Raw genomic sequence first — 16710 nt, 5'->3', positions numbered from 1 at the left:
CGCGTTAGCCAATTAAGCTAACAAGCTAGCTTAGCAAGTGAAGTATATTAGCAAGCTAGTAGCCCTCGCGGTAAAGTTGGCGCGCAAAAATGGCAAGCAGAGCAACAGGTCTCCTGGCACCGCAGCTCTTATTCAAAGGATGTGAAGATAAGTATGACCTTTGGGAAACAAGATTCCTAGGCTGCTTACATACTCTGAGGCTAAAAGAGACTATCTTACATGAGCCCACCGATGCTGATCAAGAACAGCTAGATGCAGATAGAAGGAAGAATGCTGATTGCTATGCTGAGCTAATAAGGCTGATAGATGATAAGAGCCTGTCGCTAATAAGACATGAGGCCGCAGATGACGGCAGGAAGGCTCTGAAAATACTGAAAGAACATTATTCAGGGAAAAGCAAGCCGAGGATAATAAACTTATACACGTCGTTAACGAGGCTGCACATGGCAGACAACGAGAGTGTTACCGACTACATGATAAGGGCCGAGAACGTGATTACAGCCCTGAGAGATGCAGGCGAGACCATGAGTGATGGACTGACCAGACTCCTTCAAGCCATTCGCCGTCCATGTAACACAGAACGAAGATAACGTTACGTTCACAGACTTTAGAAGAAGATTAAGGGTCTATGAAGAGTCGGAGAAAATGAACACAGCAGAATCCACAGATAATGTGATGAAAACATGTGCAAGGCAAGGCCGAGGCACCAAGACGCACGCTAGCAACAGAAGAGATGAAGATGCCAATGTGACGTGCTACAAGTGTGGAATAAAAGGACACATATCAAGAAAATGTTTTCGAAAAGTGTGGTGCGGTTACTGCAAAAGGAATACACACGATGAATCACTCTGTAAGAAAAAGGGGGGAGAAGATGGTGCCAGAAAAGTCGCAGAGGAACAGAATGGCGACCAAGACCATCTCTTCAAGGCCAAGCACACAAAGAGCGGGAAACCACCAGACAACGTGAAGATGAAAGGCATCATGGTGGACGCAGGAGCGACATCCCACATCGTGAACGACATCGGAAAGTTTAAAAGCTTCGACGATTCATTCCAGCCCGAGTCTCATTCAGTGGAGTTAGCTGACGGGACCAAGTGCAATGGAACAGCACAGAGAAGAGGAACGGCGGTGATATGTCTATTAGACGACGCCGGACGACAACACAGAGCACAGCTACGGGATGCACTGTACATGCCCTCATACCCACATGACATCTTTTCGGTGGCAAGAGCAACAAACGGAGGGGCGACAATCACCTTCAAGAAAGGGGACAGTCACATGGTTACCAAAGACGGCAGCAGGTTTGACATCCATGAAAGTGTAAATTTGTATTACTTACCAACTGTTGAGGGGAATGTTGACCAATGTAAAGGGTGTCACGACATGCAAACTTGGCATGAAATTTTGGGTCATTGCAATTACGAAGATGTACAACATTTACAAGGTGTAGTGAAAGGCATGGAGATAAGAGGAAGTGCAGTCAAACCAGCTCAGTTGTGTGAAGTGTGTACACAGGGCAAGTTCACCCAAACGAGAAATAGGGAGCCAGACAAAAAGGCTAAGATGCCCTTAGAACTAGTCCACACAGACTTAGCCGGTCCCATGTCAACACCAAGCATAGAAGGGCACAGATATACACAGTCTTTTACAGACGACTACTCTGGTACTATTTTTGTGTATTTTCTAAGGTCCAAGAGTGATACAGTGCAGGCCACAGAAAGGTTCTTAGCAGACATAGCACCTTACGGAGAAGTTAAGTGTATCCGTTCAGATAACGGCACTGAGTTTACAAGCCGAGACTTCCAGGCACTGTTAACCAAAAATAGGATTAGACACGAGACGTCTGCACCCTATTCACCCCACCAAAATGGTACAGCAGAGAGAGGTTGGCGAACTCTCTATGATATGGGCAGATGCTTACTGATAGAAAGCAAGTTACCAAATAAACTATGGAACTACGCCATACAGACAGCAGCTTATGTAAGGAACAGGTGTTACAGTAGGCGCACAAAGAAAACGCCATACGAGCTGTTCACAGGCAAAGAACCAAATATATCCAAACTTCAGAAATTTGGGTCAGTGTGTTTTGCTTACAAACAAGAGAAGGGAAAGCTCGACCCTAGGTGTGAGCAAGGTGTTTTCATAGGCTATGATAAAAATAGCCCAGCTTACCTGGTGTATTATCCAGACACAGAGAGGGTCCAAAAGCACATATTGGTAAAATTCACAACAAAGGGGGATAAAGAAAAGGAAACACAAACACCAGAGTCATACAATGAATATGGTGATAGTGATGTACATCCCAGGGTCAAGGACAGCGATGAAAATGTTGTTGATGAATGTGATGTTGGAAATGTGCCAGGTCAAGATACTCAAAGTGGTGCTTCTGGGACTTTACCTGAACAGACTGAACGTACACAGCCGGGTAAAGTCACCGAGACTCCAAACAGAAAAAAACCCACCCAGAACCAGGAGGAGACCAGCTCACCTACAGGAGTTTGAGACTGACGATACGGAGGACAAACTGCAAACATGCATGGATTTTTGTTACAGAGCAGTATGCGACATTCCTCAAACCTTCCAGGACGCCATAGCGTCACCCAAATCAAGGCAGTGGAAAAATGCCATGAACGAGGAGATGAGATCACTGGAGGAGAACGAGACCTTCAACCTCACCCAATTGCCACCAGGCCAACGGGCAGTGGGGGGTAGATGGGTCTACGCACTCAAGAGTGACATTGATGGGTCAGACAAGTACAAGGCGCGATTTGTAGCTAAAGGCTACAGTCAGAAACCAGGAATCGACTATGATGAGACATTCTCACCCACAGCTGATATGACAAGTGTAAGAGTACTCATGCAAAAGGCAGCACAGGAGAACTTAATCTTACACCAAATGGATGTTAAAACAGCCTATTTACATGCACCCATTGATTGTGAAATATATATGACACAACCAGAAGGTTATGAGAAACAGTCAAAAACAGGTGAAGAGTTAGTATGCAAGTTGCACAAATCTCTCTATGGTTTAAAGCAGTCAGGCAGAAACTGGAATGCTATGTTACATACATGTTTGACTGAAAATGGTTTTGTACAAAACCCCGCTGATCACTGTGTGTATACAAGAGAAAAGCACAGCGAAAAGGTAATCCTAATAATATGGGTTGACGATCTCATTATAGCAGCCAGCAACGAGGGTGTATTGGGAAGTGTAAAGGGGATGCTCACTGAAAGGTTCAAAATGAAAAACCTGGGAAAGTTGAAATATTTCTTAGGTATAGATTTTGAGAAAACAGAAGGTCAAGTCAAAATGTCTCAAAAGAGATATGTGAGCAAAATACTGGAGAGATTTGAAATGCAGGATTGCAAGTCCAGAGACACACCATGTGAGCCAAAACTAGAATACACAGCAGACGCTGAAAACATTAAAGAGCCAAGAAAGTACAGGGAGGCAGTAGGAAGTTTAATCTACTTGTCCACATGCACTCGACCAGATATATGTTTTGTGGTCAGTAAACTATCTCAGCACTTTGCTGAACCAACTGAAGAGCACTGGAACACAGTAAAACATGTGTTCAGATACCTTAAAGGTACAGCAGAACAGGGGTTATGCTTTAAGAGAAATGACACAGATAGACTAGGTCTGAGAGTGTACAGTGATGCTGACTGGGCATCAGACGTAACAGACAGACGTAGTACATCAGGATATTGTGCCAGTCTCAGTGAAGGAAGCTCCTTGATCTCATGGAAGGCAAGGAAACAACCTACGGTTGCACTATCTACCTGCGAGGCAGAGTACATGGCCTTAGCATCAGCCATACAGGAATACATATACTTAGAACAATTACTCAGAGGTATAGACAAATACAAATATGCACAAACAAAGGTGTACGAAGACAACCAAGGTACTATAGCACTAGCCAGAAACCCAGTAAACAGGCAAAGGTGCAAGCACATTGATATTAAGTACCATTTCATAAGGGAGACTGTAAATAGTGGAAAGGTAATTTTGGAATACTGTCCTACTGAGCAAATGATCGCTGATGTGATGACAAAACCAGCCACCAAAATAAAGCTAAAGAGGTTTGCTCAGGATATGTTTGGCACCTAGAAGGGCAAAGGGTTAACATAGTTAAGGTAAAAGAAAAAGAAGCCTTATTTTGTTTTGTTCTCAGGTAACCCAGTAAGCTAAGAGCGAGTGGGGGTGTTAAGTATTATTATTTGATGACGCCCTTAGTCTGTGTACTACGGTAGCAGTCGCACTGTTATTCTGTTCTTGTATGAAGGTACGTCCTAATGTGACGTCACTACGTTGACTGTTGTCAGTCTGTGAATAAACTTACCGGAGACATGCTGAAGAGAATACCGAGTCTGATTTACTTATTGTTCATACGCGATTCATGTGCACCCAAGCTTAACAGTTACATACAGTTACGGCATTTCCTGTTTCTGCCGGAGAGAGGGGAGGCCGTCCCAAAGCTTGCCGCTGTATTTACACCCTCCATCTGACAGGAGGGAGCCTCGTTGAGCTGTGAGTGTGGCTACAGACGGAGTTCACTCCGTCACGGAGGGGTAGGGTCGAGGGAGAGGTTTGGGATTGGGCCTATGTGTGCACGTCTCTGGCTGGACGAGCAAGGAGAGAACGAGGGCATATGGAGTGGAGACCATCACGTTTGCCAAAGCAACCCCATTTAGCAGTGTTCCTCCATGGCTTTCCCCAGAAGCTAACTGAGTTTTGAGTATCATAGAAAGGAAAAAAGAGTGGCAAATAAATGAAGTGGGAGTTAAAACCAGTATGTACCTGAACGAAAAGTATTACCTACAAATATACAAAGATGGTTCTAAAAAACAAGGAAGAGTATGTTTGAGTTGCTATATATATCCCAGACTTTAAAATATTGATCTCAAAAAGAGCGTCTGATCAATTATCAGTGTACACATCAGAAATGCTGGCAGTAATAATAGGATTACAGTGAGTTGAAGAGGTCAGACCAGATAGGGTGGTGATATGCACAGATTCATTGTCCATATTAAAAAGCATACAGTCAAAAACAACTGTCAGAAGACATTCTCATAGAACTTAATCATAGCCTGTTAAGAATTCACAGAGGCGGTATAGATCTGCAGATCTGCTGGATGCCTGCACATGAGGGGGTGAAAGGGAACGAGTGTGCTGATAAATTAGCAAAAAAGTGTACTACAAAAGGAAATAACTTTACCAGTTCAACTTGGTAAAGGAGAAGGAAAAGCAGTCATTACAAAAAAGGGATGGAGATCTGGCGGAAAAGGTGGGAGAAAGACCAGAAAGGCAAAGAGTATCATAAAATTCAAAAGACAATCACAATTCATATTTATAAAGAAAGAAACAGAAGGGAGGAAATCATGATGACTAGACTCAGAATAAATCAAACAGTATTGAATGGTACGCTGGGGAAAGGTGACAGTGACAAGTGTAGGAACTGTGGAGTTAAAGAAAATGTGGAACATATATTGTTACATTGAGACATCTATAAAGCTGAAAGAGAAAAACTAAAGGATAAAGTTATAGAGGCAGAGAGGGAGTCGAATGTGATAGGTATTCTGGGAACAGAAGGAGAGGGAGTAAGAGCTACCAGAAAGGCACTGTTTACCTTTCTGAGAGAAACTGGGGTAGGAAAAATAATCTAAAATTAGGTTAGAATAAATCATGGATGATTGTTTTGTTTTATTTATTTTATGTAGATTTTTAAAAATGCATTAGATTATGTTTTGATTAGATCATAGATATACGTCCATGAGTTAAGAGATGGAATGATATGATGATTCACACTCATGTACAGTAGGTGGAGGTATACACCTTAAAGTTGTTTGCAATCCGCCAAAAAACGAGAGAAGAAGAAAAAAACTGAGAGAAGAAGAAGAAGACGAAGAAGCTGGATCAATGTGGAGTCTCGTCGCTACGGTTCTCTCTCTCTCTCTCTGTGTTCCTGATAAAGTGTGTGTGAGCTCCAGCACTACTGGCCCATCATCTGTGTGTCTGGATAAACCTCCGAATAGACTCTGTGCTCTTTTTTCTGGAGCGTTTACCTCGGACTATAGGAGCTAGCTTAGCATGCTAGCTGGAAACACGTTAGCAACACGAGTCAGATTGAGAGTTTGATGGAGAGAGAAACGGTGTGTTTAACGGAGTTTGCAGGAAAAGGTGATCTAGTAAACATGAGTAAAGTCCAAATGCTGCTGTCGTTGAAGAAGCAGCGACTCACTGCTGCTGCTGAAGAGATATTTGCTCTGTTTGAAAAAACGATGGCAGAGCTCGAGGAGGAGCTGTCTCTTTCCAAAGAGGAGAACGAGAGACTCCAGAAACTACTGGACGCTGTTTTACAGCCTCAGCTTCGGATACACAGAGCAGGTCTGTTCCCTTTACTCTCAATTAACACTTTAAACTCTTCAGTAACACTTTATTATGGCTTTAAGAATTAAGACCCTTTATCAGCACTTGCTGCAGGTAGTAGATCCTCCTGAAGTAAAAGTACCAGGGCCGTTTCTTCCTATAGGCGGCTATGCGGGGGCATAGGGCCCCCGCGGCCACTAGGGGCCCCCAAGCTGAAAGTATTTTATTAATTTTTGTATTCATCCGAAAAACAAAAAAAGTTTAATTCATACACACAAAGATGAACAAAATTAGTAGAAGCGGGATGTATTCATCCTAATACAGCGGAATTATTGCGTCAACAATGTATAGAAATGAAGGAGTACAAAGAAATAAAGAAAACAGGAGAAATAATTAAATAAAAGTTAAGGCAGGAAATCAATAAATGCATATATATATATATATATATATATATATATATATATATGAAAACTAGATATAGGGTCAAGTTTCAACTATCTTTTTTTGGAAATTAAAATACTATATATAAATATATACATAGGTACACATGTACTTTGCAAATTAATAATAATAATAATAATAATAATATATGCATAATTGCATATAAACATTGTGAACACTTATTTTCAAGTGACTTTTTTTACATTCATATGTTCACGCTGTGGTTTGGAACTGCTTTTGAATGTTATTAGGCATTTTGTTATGGAAAATGTTGTGCATAATCAGTAATGTTTTAAGCTGTACTATCTCAACACATTTGAATAGATTGAGTATTTTTAAATATGGGAGTTGTGTGTTCATATTTACCAACACCACAGACTATTCGTAATACTTTTGGGATGTTATTATTTTTTGTAGATTTGTTGAGTAGGCTACGTGTTTGTTTCCCCATATTTCGGAGCAGTAGTAAAGGTAAGGGAGAAATAGACTGTTATAAAGAGTATCTTTTATTCAAGAATGTTCTTAGTATTGTAACGTTCACAGATGGAGTCGGAAACACGCTTCCAGTTATTAGGCTTTAATAACTCTTATTTTCTTGGATGATCACAGGTACAGATATAGCTTGCAGGTTCAACCTCACACTCTCTGACTCTAACTTTCACACACACACCCATTTATATCCCTGTCTACGTCACAACTTCCCGCCCTCCCCCGTCTGCTCCCCCAACCACAGGCCCGCACCTCAACCAGCATCCCGGTACAGCTCTATGATTGGCAGAGAGACAGGGGATACCTGAGTGACACCCTCAGCATCCTATCAGGGTCGCTACACTATGATACAAAATACCTGTTGTTTTTGACAGTTTAGTCTGTATATAATTGATATGGTGCTTCCAATTGAGTTTCTCGTCAACAAGCAGTCCTAAAAATGTACATGCACCAACTTTTTCTATCTCTGTATTGCAAATCTGTATAATGCAGTCATTTCTACTCATGTAATTTGTTTTGGCCACATTAAGAGATAATTTATTAACTGCAAACCAGTTACATAGTATTTTTAATTCTGCATTCACGATTTTAACAAGATCGCCAAGAATATGATGGGAGGTCAGAATTCAAAGTTCAGGTTCCAGTGCATGACATTAAGGATTTTGGGATATGGGCCTGTGGGCCATCTAAGCTAATTTACAGATGGCCCTGAGCCCAATAGAGATTGCCCTGAAAAATGCACGCGGACGAAATGGCACGAAGGGTTTGGGGGGCCTCCCCCCTAGAACATTTAGATTTTTCCAGGTCTTACTGTAGATGCTGTCTGGTGCATTCTCTAGACTGAATTATAAGATGAACCACCACAATATTATATTGTACAATTTCAATTGTATTCTTCATTTCACTTGTTTGTTTGCTCTTGTTTGCTCGCTTGCATGCCCTGCCTAGCTATAAGAAATACTTAAGTTGTTGGTCAAGACACTTTCCATCTGATGAAGGCAAATGCCTTCCCAGATGTAAAAAAGTAGAAAACATTACATTCGGTTATAACTGCCAAAACAAACATTATTTACACTATTATGGCCTCTGTTAAAAATGTTTGTAATGTTATCTACTGTAAGTTGGTCGAATGAATGCTTCCTCATCTGGAAGCTGACCGAGCAGACCCGAGCAGCAGTCGAGAGGAGCTGAGCACATCCGCGAAGCACACAACATGGTGACGTCGGAGTTCCCGTTAGCCGGCAAATCTAAATCTCTTCGGTCAAAATAATTTCCCTTTAGCGCAATACCGCTTCAGTTGCGCCACTTATGTGACAGACAAGAAGAGTATGTTACAGACAAGAATAGTCAATTCTAATATCTAACACGTAATGTGGAAAAAGAGATGTCCTGTCTGGGTTGATTGTGCGTTGATCTGTTGGTAATGCCTCGGGGTTCCGGTGGGCATGTAAACAAATGCATAATGCTGCGCTATACTTTGTGGCCTCACCCGGTTGCATAGCGACACTTATTGTTTAGGTGTCTTTTAATAAGCAGGTAGTCATATCATTAGCTAGAACTAGCTGGATCTGATCGATATGGACATAAACGCGAGTGAAGTCTAATCTGACGGGAGAGAGAGATCAGCTGCTGCTGACGAGTCGACACGCAGCTCTGCATGATCACATGCAGCGGTGTGCGGACAAAACACACACTTCAAGTTAGAATATCACACGTAGCTATTTTAATTACCTCTCAAACTACCTAAACTAGTTATAGATATGTTTAGTTTGACTGTCGGGTCACTCATTACTGGATCCGCGAGCTGCATGATACTGGCATAATAGATTGCCCGATCAGGCAACCAGCAGGTGAGGCTTCATTGCCCGAGCTAAATAATAGATGGCCCCGGGACATCGGGCGGCCCTTAATGTCGAGCCCTGGGTTCAGCCTCAATATATTTGGGGAGAATTAAAATGAGCCATCTTTATTTGTAGACAGCCAAGCCCCCTCCCGTGTTCGCAATGGCGTTTTTATATGTACAAAAGTGGTGGGGCACAAAAAACGTAGATGTCTATATATAAGCTTCTGCAGTGAGGTTCATGGCTGGTGAGGCACTGGCACTGACTCTTCAGGTTTACACATATTATATTTCAACCTAAATCAAAATATAATATTATTTTCAAAAGCTTTTTTTGTCTGATGCTTCGATTAATTTTAAAAACACAGTTCAACAGAAGGATACCCAAAAAATGTAATTCTATCATTTAAATATTGAATTGTTCTCTCTTATTAAGATCCCATTTTCAATAAAATGGTGGTCTTACCTTGACTTGAAGATGAAGTCCATTTGCCTACCCTTCTGGACAAAAATCTCTATTACTTTTTTGTAAAAGCCCTCCTTATCTTCTTGTAGTTTCAAAAGTCTATCATAAATCTAATCGATAGATTTATGATTAGAAAATTATAAAAGTAGGGTAGACATGTGGATATTATCCGGCTGAACAAAACGTGCATTTATCAAACAGCTACGTTTCCCACAGATCTTATTTTGAGCTATTTTCTCCTATGGAGAAATCTCATTGCTTTTTTGAGGAGGGAAGCCATGCGCAGCTTACTTCCGGGTTTTAGGACGCGTCTCTCTCCTCCTCTTCACACACCACACTTTTCGCGGCAGACGTACTTACAGCCAATCAGCTCTGAATTATGTGAGACGAAGTATGGTGGGGATGGCAGCTCTCTGCGCCTATGGTCATTATTTTTTTGTCAATGTAGTTTTTATAGTCACCGTTCACTTAGACAGGGAGAGGGAGGGGCATGATCGGGTTTTGTCCCACATGGCTCTAATCACCTCAATAGGCACACACTGTAGACACTAATTAGAAGAACACAGACTAAAACAGCAATGAGACGAATCAGATGATTAAACATGATCTTAAAATATATTTTATATATTTTGTTATTTATTTTTTGCATTTTCTTTTAATCATTATTTGTAATCTGCTGACACTAGCTGGGCCCCACCTGCCCCTAATGACGAGTCGCCACTGTGTTTTCGGTGAAGAATTAAATGCTTAAAAATCCAATGTAGGATATAAACACCACTAAACTGCAATGATAGCAAAGCTGTGGCTTGGGTTTTTGGGGTCATAAAGTCCAAATCATCGTTGGGCTGACAGCATTTACCACTAGCAGTTTTTTTTAATGCCATTTTCCTGGATTTATTTACCAATATGTACAGCGTTGCTGCCCATAGTGACATCCCTATGGTTTAAATCTACTACCCACACATAAACATATGGACCTGGGTTACTATTTAAAACATTTTAAAAATGTATTTAGGAACCTGTCCATGTGATATTAAGTGGGGGTGGACCTCAAATCCTCTAGGAGACGAGACTAAGGTGTTAATTGTGGACTATCGGACATTCAAAATGCAGGGTCTTGTCTGTCGAAATGCATCTTACGTTTCTGAGTCTCTCTGTGTGCGGGGGGTGGGACCTAACAGACGCTGCAGCGGCAGACAGAGATCTGCCCTAGATATTACACAAGTAGAGTGTTAAGAGAGTAAAATGTTGCTTTACTAATTTCAACACTTGATACTGTCACCTTGATTCCAATTTCAGATGACTGTATTTGCCTAACTGAATTAGTTTAAGGAGAGAAAACATTTTGACTCAAAGTTGACTAAAATGCAATGATTTTTCATCGACTAAAACTAGATTAAAACTATGAAAGATAAAAAGGACTAAAATGTGACTAAAACTAATAACCATTTTCGTCTAAAGACTAAATCAAAGATAGCTGCCAAAATTAACACTGAAGTGATGATGGACGGCCGTTTCTCTTTACTGGGTTGAGTTGTTCTTGCCATGATAGGGATTACAACAGCAGTCAAATTGGGCTTTCCACTGTGCACTAACCCTACCTCTGCACAACACAACTGATGGTCTCAAACACATTAAGAAGGCAATTCATTCCACACATTGACTCTTGACTAGGCACACCTGTTAATTGAAAACCATTCCAGGTGTCTACCTCATGAAGCTGACTGAGAGAAGCCAAGAGAGAGCAGAGCTGTCATCAAGGCAAAAGGAGACTACTTTGAATAATAAAAAAAATAAATTAGATTCTTGATTTTTAAACACTTTTTTGTTAACTAGATAATTCCATAAGTATTCTTTCATAGTTTTGATGTCTTCAGTATTAATCTACAAAGTAGAAACAAATTCAAATAAACAAAAAACATTGAATGAGAAGGTGTGTCCAAACATTTGACTGGTACTGTGTATAAAAAACACATATTTTAACATTTAGCAGCTTCCCTCATCTATAATCATTTATACAAGCGCAACTTTGAACACGTACAGCAGTAAAATGCAACATACAAAATAATAAATAAAAGAAACATCATAAATTAAACACTGACAGGGAACATTTTACTGCACCATCATTACTATGACATAAGAAGGTGCCGTAAAATGTTCTGATGATACTTGCATACTTTTACTTAAATAAGGTTTGAATGCAGGATTTTAATTTGTAACAGAGTATTTAAATTATATTCTGTAGGCGTAGTGTATCTGTGAACAATCCCAAATACAATTAATTGTTTACATTGCAGCTAGTGCTAAACCAGAAGAAAAAACCCTTTTTCATCTTTAACTGGAAGTGGAAAGGGGCTGGGCTACATGGTGAATTGAGCCAACAAAAATACAAAATAGGTGGAACTAAGAAAGATAATATGAAAGTATAAAAACAAATGCATTAATTAGGGCTGCAAGATGTCTCCAAATGTAATGGTGATTAGATTTTTAATTGCTAAAACTTAAAGAGCATCTTGCAGGGTTTTTTTTCCTTCTACATTTATGCTTAAACTTGCTTGAAAATTACAATTTAAAAAAGTAAATGTAGGATTTGATATGTTTTACGAGACGTAAGGGCAGGAATTCAGAGGGAAAGGAGCAATTTTGAGCTCTGCTCTTAAAAACGGCTTTTTTTTAAGGTCTTACGTCAAACGCGTCATATTACATAACAAAGGGGAAACATCTCCACTCTCTGAACGCGGGTATAGTTATTAGTTGTGTTGAGTTGAGCGGTTGTGTTTTAGTGAGCTGGTATTTTTCGGTAGTTTTACATTGTATTTCATCATTTGTAATCATGGTGCAGTATTGTGTTTGTGCAGGTTGCACAAATACCAGCCTGTCAGGTCATCGATGCCACAGTAAAAAGGACCGGATCTAGCGTTCGTTCCTGGGTGCGTTGTGCATCCACCTCCCTGCAGCACATACTCTCCACAGCTTTATCAGGAAACCGTATTACTTCTCTCTCTCCCCCCCCCCCCCCCCCCTTCGCTGCTCTCTCTCTCTCCCCTCCGGTACACGGCACCGTAAGACGTAGTGTGGAGTTGCATTAGGTAACGTTGTGGTGGCTGTACTGCTCCAGCCGTCTCCTTTGTGTTTGTTTGTTTCCCCCTGTCTGTGTTGTGTTCGAAACTAGCATTGGGATCCATGTTTATTAATACGTTACACCGGCCGCTCTCCCCCTTGTTTCCCCCGTGTTACGTCACACGCGGGAGGTCACGTGCGGAGGCTTTTTTATGCGGAAGTGAACATTTCTTACAAAAACGACGCCAGATGTCACTGTAGTGTATATTTCTTTATATTTTTTTGAAAATCTAGTGTATTCATCATTTTCCTACACATTTATTCACAGGTGTCTTTAACCTGGAAGTTGCTCTTTAACAGTTTTCTTTGACTGTGTGTTTCCCGTTTCCTGCAGACGTCCAGCTGGTGGTGGTGGTTAAAGAAGAGCTTCTCCCTGACCAGCAGGAGTGGAGCACCAGTCTGGACCAGGAGGACCCAGAGCCCCCCCCACACATTAAGCAGGAACAGGAGGAACCCAGGATCAGTCAGGACGGAGAGCAGCTTCAGGAGCTGGAGGAGGCTGATATCACCAAGTCCACTTTCACTCCTGACCCTGTGAAGAGTGAAGATGATAAGGAGAAACCTCAGTCCTCACAGCCTCACCAAAGACAAACTGAACACATGGAAACAGAAGCTGATGGAGATGACTGTCGAGGACCAGAACCAGCCAGGAACTCAGATCCAGAGAGCAGTTTACAACCAAAGACTGAGGACGACACTGGAGACTCTTCTGAAACGGAAACTGGAGACTCTTCTGAACCTGACACTGAACACTGTGCTGATTGGAAGGAGACCAAAGAACCTGCTTCAGGCTCAAACTCACTGGAAAATAGACAAGAATCTGTCAGTGATCGACAAGATAGTGCTGGAAAGAAACCATTCATCTGCTCAGTCTGTAAGAAACCTTTCGCACACAACAGAAATGTAAAGGAACACATGAGAATCCACACAGGAGAGAAACCATTCAACTGCTCAGTTTGTGAGAGAGCTTTTTCACAGAGTGGACATATAAAGGCACACATGAGAATCCACACAGGAGAGAAACCCTTTAGCTGCTCAGTTTGTGAGAAAGGTTTTTCATGGAGTGGACATTTAAAGACACACATGAGAGTCCACACAGGAGAGAAACCCTTTAGCTGCTCAGTTTGTACCAAATCTTTTGCATTGAGTGGAAATTTAAAGACACACATGAGAGTCCACACAGGAGAGGAAATATACAGCTGCAATGTTTGTGATAAAAGATTTAAATGGTGTAGTGATTTAAAAAGACACAATTGTGTTGGTCGTCAGTCTTCACAGCTTAATGAAATTCAAACTGAGGATAACGGAGAGGCAGAGCCTCCAATCAGCAGCTCAGCTGAACACATGGAAATAGAAGCTGATGGAGAGGACAATGAATAAGTCTTATGACAGTTCACTCATGAGAAAAATCTGTCCGACTGGATTAACATTGTTGCACAACATTCATATAAGACTTAAATGATCTCCATCTTTATCAATATAAGTTGACAATATGATTTTCTGATGTATATGTTAACCACTGACTGTTGATGAACCATTTTGTTTTGGATTATGGGCTTCAATTTTCCATATAGAGATATAGGATGATTTGATATATTGTTCTTGATTAATTATGAAATGTAATATATTAATTGGCTTATTTAATACTCTTATACTAATCACTTCCTGTATTCCCGTGATAAAAGGGACATGCGCAATAAAACGTGTCACTTCCGGTTGAAGCAAAGCCGACGGTGTATGTGTGTATTTATTCCTCTGTCACGTTAAACTATGTTCACGGTATTCCTGCCCTAAGATCATGGCATCGTTAACAGGTTATGGACCCAGGAGGGACCATGGAAGCCGGTGGAACCGTTTGTGTTTCTACGGAGATGAGAAGAACTACGAGTTACGGGAGACAACGTTTTTTGGGTCACCTGCGACTGCTAGGATTGAAGGCTGCCATCCCAGAGGAGCCAGGTGAAGATGAGGCTGATGATCAGAAAGCCTTAACTGTGAAGTGTGTACTCGAGGTAAATTTGCTCAGAGTAGGAACAGACAACCAGATGCAAGAGCTAAAGCAGCGCTCAATCTTGTGCACACTGATTTAGCAGGTCCTATTGAGCCAGAGGCTCAGTATTTAGAGGACTACGAATGTAAAGTACAGTGTGACGACCAGAAGTATGTAAATATTGACTACTGCTACAGAGTAATGTGTAATGTACCAAACACCTTTAAAGAGGCCATGAATTCAGCAGAGTCAAAACTCTGGACTGATGCTATGCAAGAGGAATGAATTCTCTTAAGGAAAATGACACATTCACATTGACCACACTACCAGAGGGCACAAATGCAGTGGGGGGTAGATGGGTCTATACAATCAAAGAAAAGACTGAGATATATAAAGCAAGAAATGTTGCAAAGGGATATAGTCAAGTCGCAGGAATAGACTATAAGGAGACATTTCCCCCGACTGCAAACATGAGATCAGTAAGAAGCTTGATGCAACTGGCAGCTCAACATGACTTACACCTACATCAGATGGATGTTAAAACTGCGTATTTACATGTTCCAATTGATTGTGAGCTGTATGTATAGCAACCTGAAGGTTTTGAGGTCAAGTCAGACACAGATGAAAAGCTAGTCTGCAAGCTGAACAAATCACTGTGTGGGTTAAAACAATCTGGAAGAAACTGGAATAAAATGTTGCATGATCATCTCTGTGAGAACAGTTTTGCACAAAACCCAGCTGATCACTGTGTCTACAGTAAAGGAATAGAAAATGAGAGGATCATTCTGATTATTTGGGTGGATGACTAAGTTATCGCAGCTAATGATATTCACACAATTAATACTTTGAAAGAAATGTTGAGCACTAAAAATTCAAAATGAAGGATCCTGGGAAACTTAAACATTTCCTAGGCTTTGACTTTACTCTGGAAAAGTTTGGTATGATGACTGTAAGCCAAGGTTCACCCCATGTGAACAGAAACAAAACTTTGATGATGACGGGGAAGCTGTTGATGCAATACAATATCGTGAAGTGGTAGGCAGCTTAATATATTTAATGACATCTACACGGCCTGATCTGAAGTTGGATAGTCAGTAAACTGTCACAGTATTTTTCAGAGCCAAAAGAACAACACTGGTTAACTGCTAAACATGTATTGAGGTACTTAAAGGGCACAATTATTCAGGAGTTATGTTTTAAACAAGATGAAAAAGTAAAACTTGTTGCATACTGTGATGCGGATTGGGCAACAGACCAAAATGACAGACGGAGTATACTATAGGGTACTGTTTTAGTCTAACTAGCAATGGGCCTGTTATTTCTTGGAGATCAAAGAAACAGCAAACAGTAGCTTTGTCGACATGTGAGGCAGAGTACATGGCACTGGCTGCCACAGCACAAGAGAGTTTGTATCTTGTGCAGCTAATAGAGAGCATGGACAGTGAGGGTCAATATACTCCTGTGAAAATCTTTGAAGATAACCAGGGTGCAATTGCTCTATCCAAGAACCCAGTATGTCGTCAACGATGTAAACATGTGGATATCAAGTATAATTTTGTTCGAACGGTACTGAGTGATAATATGATAACCATTGACTATTGCCCTACAGCTGATATGGTTGCTGATATTTTCACTAAGCCTGCAACAAAGGTCAAAAGTGAGACATTTGTAAAGTATTTGTTTGGAATGTAAATAATCCCAGAAATGTAAAACACTGTGTTATTGTGCAAGTGTATAAGGTGTTTAAATTTGAGTTCATGTTGAGAAATTGTGCAGTATAAGAGTAAGTGGGGGTTTGTTTATTTAATACTCTTATACTAATCACTTCCTGTATTCCCGTGATAAAAGGGACATGCGCAATAAAACGTGTCACTTCCGGTTGAAACAAAGCCGACGGTGTATGTGCGTATTTATTCCTCTGTCACGTTAAACTATGTTCACGGTATTCCTGCCCTAAGATCATGGCATCGTCAACAGTTCTTTATTTTTAAATG

At 40.9% G+C, this 16710-nt stretch overlaps 1 protein-coding gene across 1 annotated transcript; it reads left to right on the top strand.

The window, feature by feature from the left end:
* Positions 1-5883: 5883 nt before the first annotated feature.
* LOC307044036 (uncharacterized protein) lies at positions 5884-14455 on the top strand. The gene is made up of 2 exons (XM_079689055.1): positions 5884-6388; positions 13061-14455. Exons 1-2 carry the CDS (start codon positions 6139-6141, stop codon positions 14104-14106), a joined length of 1296 nt encoding a protein of 431 aa, XP_079545181.1. The 5' UTR covers positions 5884-6138; the 3' UTR covers positions 14107-14455.
* The last annotated feature ends 2255 nt before the right edge of the window (positions 14456-16710 follow it).

Source organism: Notothenia rossii (assembly GCF_949606895.1).
Source record: "Notothenia rossii genome assembly, chromosome: 6".
Lineage (NCBI taxonomy): Eukaryota > Metazoa > Chordata > Actinopteri > Perciformes > Nototheniidae > Notothenia > Notothenia rossii.
This window is presented reverse-complemented; position numbering and strand designations above follow the sequence as displayed.